At 36.9% G+C, this 12,549-nt stretch overlaps 1 protein-coding gene across 1 annotated transcript in view; it reads left to right on the top strand.

The window, feature by feature from the left end:
- cntfr (ciliary neurotrophic factor receptor) overlaps positions 1-12,549 on the top strand; it is a 217,164-nt gene that overhangs the window by 57,291 nt on the left and 147,324 nt on the right. Inside the window, exon 2 of the mRNA XM_056466902.1 lies at positions 7,662-7,895. Coding sequence (XP_056322877.1) covers positions 7,662-7,895 — 234 coding nt within the window. The remainder of the gene's footprint in view (positions 1-7,661; positions 7,896-12,549) is intronic.

Here is a 12,549-nt window from a genome sequence, read left to right as displayed (position 1 = left end):
TTGAATGCCTTCATAATTGAACATAGGTGAGGAAAGATATCCCACATCCGATTTTCAATGAAACGCCACATTAAACATCAAGTTTGTTCTGATTGGCTGTAGCATAAAAGGCTAAGTACTTTCAGTGAATTCTTAACATTGGAAATACCCGGTTAGTTGAGACATGGTGTAAGACTAGACCAGTTCCCTGCATACTTTGCAATCTTAATAATCACAGCATAGCATCAGCACCACCATGGTGATCCTGTGATACACAATCTACCCACTTGATGAGCAGTCTAATAATACTTTTGTGATACCTGAAATTTCCAACCTCGCACCAAATCAAAGACATGAGCACAGCAAGCGTAGTCCCATATATCTACACAGCCTGTCATGAGCAGCTAGACTTCAGCTCCACATGTGGAATGCTAAGGATGCATAATACTGTGTATTAGCAAATGAAGAGAGGGGGTGCTGTTGCTGCGGAGTGCATTTCTGAGATTAGGATCCAGTTCAGGCAGGGTTTCCTTTGTGTATTAAGGCTTTGGGTGCGAGTGGGATGGGGTGCTTTAATCTCCTCTGGTGCCGATTTGCATTGGAGCATTGCCTCATGCTGCTCTCCATCACAAGGGGCTGTTGAGTTGTACATCCTGTTTCATCTGCTCTTGCAGGCTGCTTGTGTGTCTGGGGAAGCAAAGTGAGACTGAGTTTTTATCAAAAGTGCCATTGTGCATTGCATTGGGAAAATAATAAGGCATTATGTAAAAATAAAACTGTAGAATGATGAAAGGAATCTGGTAATGTACTACTTTAATTGTATGAATAAATAAAATTCATTAGCAGGGTAGTGCATTGCCCACATCATAATATGCTATTAATATGTTAACTCATGATCATTGTAAATAAGGGCTATATTAAGATATGCTGTTCTATATAAAGATACATGTATATTATATAATATATGTGGCTCTGTACCACAAAACCTGGTATAAGTGTCAGTTTTTGGAAATTGAGATGTAAGTATCTGACTGAATAACTAATCTTTCCATTGATGCATAGTTTATTAGGAAACAAGGCCAATATTTAGCCCTTTTCTCTTAGGACACTTATGTTTTAAAATCTATGGGCAACGAATAATAATAATATTCTAAAGAATTAACTTTTAAGTTGTCCAAATTAGGTTTTTAGGAGTGAGTATTATTAATCTTTTTTTATTTTTTGTAAGACCTTGGTTCTATTATAGAATAATGCAGTAAACGGTGGGCAAGCATTGACAATTGACTTTGAACATGTAGTTCCAACTCTGAATTTCAACTAGAAAATCATGCATATTTTTTTTAGCATACTTCGTATATACCCAATGTGGGGTTTTCAAAGGTCACAAGCTAAAGCAAAACTTGTTGAAAGTTTTGGTCTTCGACTGGAGTCTTTGAAGCATGTGGTGCATCACAGGAGGTCTGGGAGGAGAGAGAAAATGAGTAACAGTGCCAATGGCTAGAAGTAAGCAAGCAATCCCCCCTGACAAGTGTAAGAAAATAAACCAAGTAGCCAATCCCACATTCCCAATGTGAAGTGTCTGAGCCCGGGAGCCCAATGATGAAGGCATCTGATCCGTGTAGTATCAATCTGATACTTTCTAATCCCACTGACCTTTCTAGACTACGTAGCATTTCATGACCTTTGTTTGTGTGAAAATCCCTCTGTGTTACAATACAATATCAGCCAGGGAGGGAATGCTTCCATTTGCCACAGCACCACCCAAACCACCCACAGCTTGGAGGCATGGCTACTGTGCAATGTGTCCTTGTAAACGCTGGCTTCTGAGGTTGAGGAATCAAATGAAAAATCTTTGACACAAAAAGTCCTTGAGTGATTGAACTTTTTGTTCAATTCAAGTTGGTAATGCTGGTCTGCGATAGCCTGAAGATGTTAAAGCAGGCCAGTAAAGTTTGCTTTATTTAAACTAATATGCATGAATCTCGAGTCTGAAATGAAATACTGCTTGGCATTAATTCCCAGTCCTAAAAGTTCTTGTGGAGTATTAACATGGCCAATGGCATGCCACCATGTGGCAAGACTTGGAAAGAATCCAATTTCAGATCTGATATGGATGTAAAAGGAGGACCTGCTAATTACATAATAAGAATTAGGGATTCTGAGCTGTTGAAAAGTAGCATTTATGTACATTTGTACGTAGGTTTTGTTGTGCCATGCCAAAGTTTACCCAATGTATCACTTGTAAATCCTAGTCTTCCTGAACCATGCTGTGATGATTTAAAGGTTGATGAATTAAAGGTTGATGAATTAAAGGTACAATCTTAAGAGTCTTTGAGTGATTGAGCTTTACGAATATGTTGGGTGATAAAATTATTTTTTTTAATTTGGTAATGCTGATCAATGAGCCACAGCCATATCACCATACAGCCCAAGACCAGTTACTCACTGAAGCTAAGCAGGGCTGAGTCTGTTCAGTGCCTGGATGGAACACCACGTGGGAAAACTAGGTTGCTGTTAGAAGTGGTGTTAGTGAGGCCAGCAGGGGGCGCTCAACCTGTTATCTGTGTGAGTCCTAATGCCCCAGTATAATGAAGGGGACACTATACTGTCAGTGAGCGACGTCTTTTGACTTTCTGTGGTCATTAAAAATCCCATGGCACTTCTTGTAAAGAGTAGGTGTGTAACCCCGGTGTCCTGGCCAAATTCCCTCCAATTGTAGAGTGGTACAGTAATAGTATTGATCACGGTCTCCCAATCATCTCCATCCACCGAATTGGCTCTAGCTCTCCACCTATAGCTGGTGTGTGGTGAGTGCACTGGTGCTGTTGTCCTGTGGCTGCCGTTGCATCATCCAAGTGGATGCTGCACACTGGCAGCGGAATGGAGACTTCCCCACCCCATGATTGTGAAGGGCTTTTGATGTATGGCCATACACAAAAATGTGCTACTGTATGTAACTACACACATTACATTACATTACAATTGCAGTCTGGAAATCTGACCAGTAAATTTTTTCTAGTTATTAAGGAATCATCTTGGGCCAATTATATTCCAGCATCCCAAATTGTTCTGAGCTTTCCTCCTTGGTTAATTGTAAACCCATGGTAAACACAATCCGGAGTTATCTAGATTCGCATTTCACAATACTTCACAATGGGTGTTCAGCACTCTACACGTCCAAACCCCGGGTTAACATTCTAAGTTGTGTTGTCTTTGTTCTAATAATAAGCATCTAAATATATGCTGTACTTGGATGTGAAGTCTTTTTGCTGAGAGTTTGAAAACAAAGGACACTCATTAACACAGACAGCTTCTGTTTGCTCAGCCAATTAAATGCTTTGTGCTTTTGCCGCATGTTTCAGAAGGACAGCTGTTACTCATCTAGCCAGAAGTTCTAGTTGTCCATCCGGTCCTCTATTGGCCGGTCTAAAATTCCCTCCACAAGCAACACTGCATATGTCCTGCTCATAAACCTTTAGCACTTCCATGTGGGTGTAAAGTCCCTTTCCTCTCATCGCTACATGACGCCTCCGCTAACCTTTGTGGCTAGTTTACATCTACATTATCAAGTGTCAGTCTGACATCTACTTTAAATATCTTTTTCCTTCCATCCTATTCCTAATGGGACGCAGAAACTCCTTGAAACTCTTGGCATCACATGTTCACACAAAATCTGCATGTGTACAAAGATGTTTGGCTTGATTAGTTTGGTTTATTTAAACCAATATGCCTGTTCTGAGCCTTTCATACATGGAGCCATGATGTTGTCGTATTGTGGTACTACAAGTTTAAGTCTTGGCTTAAGAATCAAGTACTGCTTGGCATTAATTTCTGGTCCTAAAAGTATCGCTGCTTTCTACCATGTTGGCAACACTTGGAAAGGAAGCAAAGCTAAGATTTGATATGGCTGTAAAAGGAGTACCTGCTAATTACGTAATGGGAATTAGGGATTCTGAGCTATCGAAAGGTAGCAGATATGGACAATTGTCATCACATGGTCACACAATTGGCATCACATGTTTACACAAAATCTGCGTGTGTACAAAGATGTTTGGCTTGATTAGTTTGGTTTATTTAAACCAATATGCCAGTTCTGAGCCTTTGATACATGGAGCCATGATGCTGCTGTATTGTGGTGCTACAAGTTTGAGTCCTGGCTCTAGAATCAAGTACTGTCTGGCATTAATTTCCGGTCCTAAAAGCGTCCTAAAAGTATCGCTGCTTGCTACCATGTTAGCAACACTTGGAAAGGAAGCAAAGCTAAGATCTGATTTGGCTGTAAAAGGAGTACCTGCTAATTGCATAATGGGAATTAGGGATTCTGAGCTCAAAAGGTAGCAGATATGAACAATTGGCTTTGTTGTGTTGTGCCAATGTGCCACCGTTTACCCAGCCTATCGCTGCCTGCCCAGAGCTTCAGCAGATAAGCAGGCAGCAAACAAGAAATGGATTTATTTGATGGTCTGTAACACCATGGTCTGGAAAAAGTGGGCCGACAAGTGAGAAACAACCCCTTAATGAGAATCCTCAAAGGGAACAAGGCAGAGGGCAAAGCAATGACTCCCGTACTAAAGATATTTGGAGAGGAGATATTTCACAGGCTTACACAACTGAGATTTCCCACAAAGAATTGTCTTCTGAGGCTTTCTCAAAGAATCTGTGCTATAAAACGGGCTTTTGAGACATTCAGCCTGAATCAGGCATTTGCCCTCCTTGCAATTATTCATTTTTTGATATCCAACATGTGTTTGAGAATGATAATCATGTTTGGTCAATGGACACAATTAAGTCGGTTCAAAAAAATTACAGTGTATTGGGGAGTTGTGCTCAATCTAATTGATCTAATGAATAAAGAAGTGAAGATAATTACACTTCATTTTTGAGTTCTTCATTTTTGAGAATCTATAGAATGATTATCAGAATGATGTAATCAGCAGACATTTAAGTGTGTTCACAGTTCAATGTGACCTGATTTTTATTCGAGCAAAGATGGAAGAAAGTAATATAAAACATATTCAAATAACCCTATTTCATTCATATCCTGTCATTTTAAAATCATAGATTACAATATAAAATGTCCTGTTTGGATTTAAACAAGTATTTCAATGTTTTTGGTTGCTTAGCACACATCAAATTAACCTATCTGCAGGGAAAGTTTCCAGCAGTGCTATGCAGCTATCACAAACGGTATTAGTATCATTTTTTGTTTACGATTTTGTCAGCTTGTGAGTTATTATCTGAAAGCTAGAAACTCATTTTCTGTTAGCAGGAAATTTCCAGCCACATTTATGACTGCATGTCATGCTATCTGAACTGAATCAATCCTAATTGGCATGTCTGTGTTACACCAAACACTCACTGCTGTCGCCATTCCTCCTCTCTTGAGCACAACAGCCCTTCTTTTTCCTTTCTACTCAGTGCTGCTGTATCACAGGCTTTGACATTGGAGTAAATGTAAAATTCATGGATTTGGGTTGCCCAAAGCATGTGGATTAAGCTACAGGGGTAGTTAGTCAGGTCAGTGAAAGAAAGAGAGATTGCTTTTTCCAACCTCTGTGCATTGTGGGAGTCACAACTAGGTAATGAAAGTCAAAAAGACCAGGTGTGTGTTCTCTGAGTTTTGTTTGTTTGCCTGTTTGTGTATTCTGAATTCTGTATCCTTATTTTTCTTGTCTTTCTTTCATTGTCACAGCTGTCGCTTGACAGCGGACTTCTATAGAGCATTACTGGGGTTGTGAAAAGAAAAAAAAACATATTTTCTTTTGATGCCAAAGCCTATAACAACATGCCTTGGGGAGTGAAAAAAGATTATGTAGGGAAACAACCACATCTTCCTTTTCTTGTGGAAAATAGCACAGTACAGTAATGACTGAACTGATTGTAAGTAGAAGAATAAACATCCTTCCGATTTTCTCATCTCAGGCAAACCAATGCAAATTGTGTTCGATATTCATATCGCAAAATATATTCATTCATAGAAAAATACGTTATCCAATCTTAGTCTACTTATACTCATAAAATACACTGCCAACAAATCATGTCAGACTGATCATATTTGAAACAAGTGCACATGAACTTTTCCAAAATCGTGGATCAATGATGAATGACATACTTTTTTTGCTTAATTTAAGAAAAGAAAAGAAAGAAAAATAAAATTAATTTACATTTTCTTAAATTCGATTGGGGCTGAACTTCAGGGCGTTGTGTCTCCAGAAACAGAACTGGAGATTCCACTACACAATTATGTACATACTTGGGCTGAAGAATATATCGCTTGAGCATCGATATCACAATGTTTGTATCTGCAATAGTCACATTGCAGGATTAGATTGTATATTACATAATAAAATTTAAAGATATTAATTATTATTATTATTATTATTATTATTATTATTATTTAATTATTTATATAACTATGACCATGCTAGTTTACTTTTGATTGTCAATTTCTGTACTTGAATGCTGGCTCCACATAGACCCCAAAAAACCAAAAAGTATTTATTTTAATTTTTTATCATAATTTATTATATTTTATGCAGATGAACTGCATGGTAAAAAATACTCCTCCCAGTCGATCTAAATGAATGAAATCTTTCAAATAGAGCTAATAAATTTTCTGTTGAAATTATATTCAGATGGCAATATATTTTGCGACAAAACAAAATATTGCAATGTCAGATTTTTCAATAATAATTTTTCCTAATGCAAACATTGTAATTGTGATTGACGCTTACTAAGCTTCTAATAATTTCAATTTCATGTTCTTGTTAAAATTAATTGCTGGAAATTTTATCATACCATTTATGGTATTATACCAGTATCTACCTAGGCTGCAAAACAATATTACTCCAACAGATATTATAAACAAAATGACTTAGTGTGTTGCCTTATTGTATATTCAAAGTAAATAAATGTTTCAAACCAATTAAATTGCAAAATGGTTATAAAGTAGGATAGATAACACTTTACCATAAAGTCTTATTAGCAAAAGTTAGTTAATGCAATAAAATAAAAAAAATTATAAAACAAATACTATATATATATATATATATATATATATATATATATATATATATATATATATATATATATATATATATATATATATATATAAATTTTTTTTTGATGATCTGTATGTTGAATTTAAATTTCATTGCATCTACATGTCAACCAATTCTCATTAGATTATAAGTAAACTGTTAGGTTGTGGCAAGGGTTGGGGTTGGGGTTAGGGTTAGTGCGAGTTATCATGTACTTGAAAAGTCAGTTTAATGTCTGTTTAGCAGCAGTATCAACAGATATTAAGCAGAGAGTCTACTAATACTCAAATGGACCATCAAAATAAAGGGTTACCAAAATATACTATAAATTAAATAAAACAATTATGACTTTTGATTTTAATGCATTAACTAAAAAAATGTACATCATCTATAATTAATAAATGCTTTTTAGTAGCAGTTACATAGACTTCAGTTAACTGATGTTACCAAATGAAACCTTAATGTGAAGAGTTAAACATCTGTATAATCTGTACAATACAACAATCTGAACATTCTTAAAAGGCTCTCAAAATCTTTAAATAAGAAATAATTATTGACTGTATTTTGAAGTGACCACTTGATATATTGTATTATTGAATATCAGCATAAGTCTAACATTGACCCTCTGTTGTGTTTCCTCAGGTGGCAGGATTCAGTATGAAAAGATATTAAGTGATGTCACTATGCAGTGTGGCTCGCTGGACAATGATGCGTCTGTAACGTGGAAAGTTAACGGAACAGACGTGAAGGCCCGCCGACGAGAAGAAGGACCACGGCTCATTCTGATGGAGGTCAACATGAGTAGCAACGGCTTGTACAGCTGCTTCCAGAACCCTGACGGCCAGCGACGTGACCAGATCAATCTCCGTGTTGGCTGTAAGTACTATCTGTTTATCTCAATTTCTCCTTCCTCATATTCACCACATCCTTTCCAGAACTCCCAATAACCCTTCGCAGTGTTTACCCGACACTTCTTTTTCTAAACAAGCAATGCGATCGTTTCCGGAACTTACTACCTCGGTCTTTTCGCTGAGGCCAATGACCTCCTGTTTGGATGTCTCTGCTGTGTATTTGAAGAGTCTAATTATTAACAGCAAACGTCATTGTTTGACCCCCGAACGCTTCTTGGTTCTGCTTCGGCCCTGATCCCAGACCTTCTTCTCCAGCAAGCAGCTGCTTCTATCTGTGTGGGAGTCACTGGGGAGCAAGTTTTATGTCTTATCTATTTGTCGATTGGATTACTTTGTCATGCTAGATCACTTTTATGAGGATACACAACATAATGTTAGGTGCCAGATGTGTGCAATACAACGGAGGTCATTCTGCAGGATGACCCGAAAACCATTTTGACATTCCAAATGAACATTTTTGGGAGTTTTAAAGAAGCCAATTGTAAATCAGACAGCAGTTGGGTGTTGAATTGAATCCAGCATTGACAGTGAATGTAAAAATGGAATTACTTGTCCATCTGGATCAGTATTCGGGGAAAAATCCTTATTTGTGAGCCCTGGTTACACTTTATTATTTCAGAGGACATATGGTGATTTTCAATAATTCAATATATCTTGAAAATGAACATGTACAATATTGATATTGTGGGAACTTCCAAATACTATACATTTATTTTTATTTAAGCACGTTTAGAGTGCTTTTTAAAGAATATTGCAACATAGGCTCATTCTGAAAACGTAGCCCTATTTACATTTACATTCTTCTTCAATAGTTAAAGTAATGTTGATCTGTCCTACTACATGCTGAAATATTGCTAGAAAATTATGTGATTATTCATAGGCCTATTGTGTGTCAACACTGTGCAATACGTCTCTAATAGTTAACTTCAGTTCATTTACCTAAACGCACGATTAAACTACAAAAGCTTTTATTAATCTTTATGATGTTTATTTAATAAGGTGTTAATGCCTAATAGCGTGTTAATTTCGTAGTTGTAATATTTTTATTATTTGGAGCTAAAAACTAATAGAAATCTGTTGTATTTTTTAAAGTAATGTAACATAATAACTATAATAAATAAGTGTTTAAACCCTATTGTTTTTAATCAATTAATTAAAATTTAGTAATGAAACTATATTGTAAAGCTTTAACTAGTGTACTTTATAATCCTTTTGCAATTTCATTTGCTTGAAACATTTGTTTACTTTGAACATGTATATGTGATAAATTTGTTACGATCATAAGCAATCTAGAACTTGCAGATCGCTCTAGAACTACAAATATGCCTCTCTACCAAACTACAAATCCCATCATGCGCGGCCTTTACACACCAGTTCTAGATCACCACCCTGATTTCATACACACAGCTGCTGATCATCCTCACTGATTGGTATTTAAGCACCACAGAGACAATTATTCCTTGCTCAGAATTGTTCCATGTTCCATGTTCTTTGCTTCCATGTTTTGCTCTGTTTGGTTTTTGATTTTTGGACTGTTTTTTTGGATTGTAATTGTTTTCTGTTTGCTCCGAGTGTTGCATGTTTCTTGACTATTCTTTTTGGATTGGCATTGCTATTTACAGTTTAAGTCAGAATAATTAGCCCCCCTTTGATTTTTTTTTCCTTCTTTTAAAATATTTCCTAAATTATATTTGACAGAGTAAACATTTTGACAGTATGTCTGATAATATTTTTTCTTCTGGAGAAAGGTTTATTTCGGCTACAATAAAAGCTGTTTTAAATTTTTTAAAAAACATTTTAAGGTCAAAATTATTAGCCCCTTTAAGCTATTTTTGTTCTGATTATTATTTTTTTCAGTTATTAGAAATGAGTTATTACAACTATTATGTTTAGAAATGTGTTGAAAAAAAATCTTATCTCCGTTAAACAGAAATCGGGGAAAAAAAATAAACAGGGGGGCTAATAATTCTGACTTCAACTGTATGTTTTATTTTTAATTTGACCCCTGCCTGCCTGACCATTCCCTTAATAAAGCTCCATGTGGGTCTCCATCTGTTGCAATGCCTGCATTGTTACAAAATCAATACAACCAAGTAATTTTCTGTAATTAAAAATAAGCTTAGGTCAACATCACGATAATACCAAATACTGTGATAAAAGAGCAAGACAATTTCAAAAACCTATTTTGGACTAAAGGAAATTCTTAATATACCTGAATAAACAGCTAAAAAGGTAGACGAGAACACTTTTCCACCACTCTCAGAGAACCTCGGAGCTAAATTATGAACTGCTACGGTATAGCAAATGCGCAAAGCACTGTAATCAATATTATATGACAAGATGCTACCCATAACACCTCCTGACAGCAATTTCATTGACTAATCAAATTAGACGAATGAAGAGGGGGAAAGTGGAGATGAGACCTCTTACGAGAACATGATGAGGAATGGGCTTCATCACTCGCCTCTGCACGGCTCCTTCAGACGACTGAACAGAACGTACGCAGGATCACATGATTAATAAAAATTCCTTTAGCAATTTCATTTTACATGCATTAATAATGCAGCGTTTTGAAGAGTATGATTAGAGTCTCTGCGAACACTAGCTAATTTTTTTTCTTTGATTCTTTGGGAAGACTTTGAAATCAAGTTGTTTAAGTAAAGTGATTTAGAGGATTCATAAATTTACATACAGCACTTTTAAATCGTGATTTGGTGTTATCAAAGTGGAGGTGAATAAAAAAATGACAGAATTTAAAATTATGCATGGAATATACCTTAAGGATGCATTTCATTTATGTACTTCTGGTATTAACATTTGGCTGTGATCTAGGTGATCTGATGATCACATATTCCCATTTACACCTGGTAGTAACAATTCAAATGCATATCTTGCAATCTTTCATGACCAAATACTTTACATAATATATCATTTAATAATAATATGTTTGTTGCTACATGTTGATGAAGTTTAAATGTTTTAAATACATGTCAGCATACATTGACAAGGAATGTTAAGGTTCAGAATGTTTAGCAGACATAATTAAAATTGTGTCCTCTTAAAATTCTTTACCCAGCAAAGGTGTGAAAGGTGTTTCATTGTCTGACTTTTGCTGCACAAAACACAGATTGTAAGCTTATGCGGGATGTCTATGCGGCCTAAGTGTCTCTCTCACGGCTGCTAGGTCACGGGCAAGCTGGCTCAGCTAACAAGATAAGTTCTGCAGCTAAGTGTCTGAATGAGAATGGCATGGTCCCAATCCCACAGACAGGGAGAGGCCCGTCCACAACTGCGTCAAACACTCTGCCTATCTGTTACAGGAACGCTTGCCAGGAGTTAGAGGGGAATAAACTGGTCGGGCCATTTACAAGGATTCCTGTAGCTCCTCTAAATAGTCTTTAGTGGTCTGTCATAACCAAAACATCTTGTTGGTCAACTTTCGCTGAGTAACCGTAGGAAATAAGTTAGGGTTTCGTTGATAATTATGATGGTTTCTTTGTGCCCACGGACGGTTCAAAATAGCTACTGATAGATTGAGTTTTTAGTTTTTACTGTCACATGTATTGTATATGCAGTGTTTCAGTATATCATGAAAAGATCCATTGTTAGTTAGAGATGTAGCTTTGTATGGAGCTCAACCTCACACAACAGTCAGTTTCAAATTTAGGATCTTTGTGCTGGACGACTGGCTGACAACAGATGCTGCAATCTGCTGCAATCTATATCTATTGGGGGTTTCCACAGTAAGAGGAGGGTTTAAGGGTGTTTTCACACTAGCACTTTTGGCCCGCACCCAGGTTCGTTTGACGTCAGATTATGGTACGTTTAGCTAGTGTCAATGTGTTTTCTGAACTCGGGTGCGCACCAACGATACGTACCCAAGTCCGCCTGAAAGAGGTGGTCTTGGGTACGGTTCACACAAACTCTGGTCCGGTTCACTTCTGGTATGAATGCAGTCATACCAAATAGCAGAAGTAAACCAAAAGGTTCAGTAAAAGCGAAATGTCCGCGATGTGCAGAGTGCAGACGTCATTCCATTTTGGCACTTTTTACACAAAACAGCGGTTTGATGACGTACTGGGGTTCCCAAGGAAAAAGACAGTGTGAACACAAACCAACCGTTAAGGTGGCAAGGGGGGACAATCAAACTTGGGTGTGGTCCAGGCAATTGAACCAAGTGTGAAAGCACCCTAAATTGGTGCCATGACCCGGATTATGACTCAAGTCATTAGGTAGGCCAGCTGTAAGAGTTGTGAGCTTTCCATCTTCGCTTTCCTCAAAATATGCATTAGCAACTGGAGCTAGAGGGTGGGGAGCAGGGAGGACGAAGGAGGGCATCTTTAATATTTTTGATTTTGCAAAGTATCTTCAAGGATTTCAGTACCTTTAACAATTCCCACTAGATTACTTAATTGCAAACTAAATAGCTTAATTGTGACCAGAATTTCTAGACGTTCAATCCAATGAACCTTTATTTATATAGCGCTTTTACAATTTAGATTGTGTCAAAGCAGCTCAACAAAGAAGTTCTAGTAAATTGAAACTGTCAGTCCAATTTTCAGCATTGAAGTTCAGTTCAGTGTGGTTTAATTTTCACTGGTGAAAGCCCAAACACTGAA

Source organism: Danio aesculapii, chromosome 10 (genome assembly GCF_903798145.1).
Source record: "Danio aesculapii chromosome 10, fDanAes4.1, whole genome shotgun sequence".
NCBI lineage: Eukaryota > Metazoa > Chordata > Actinopteri > Cypriniformes > Danionidae > Danio > Danio aesculapii.
Note: the sequence above shows the minus strand (reverse complement) of the source record. Positions and strands in the feature narration are given on the sequence as shown.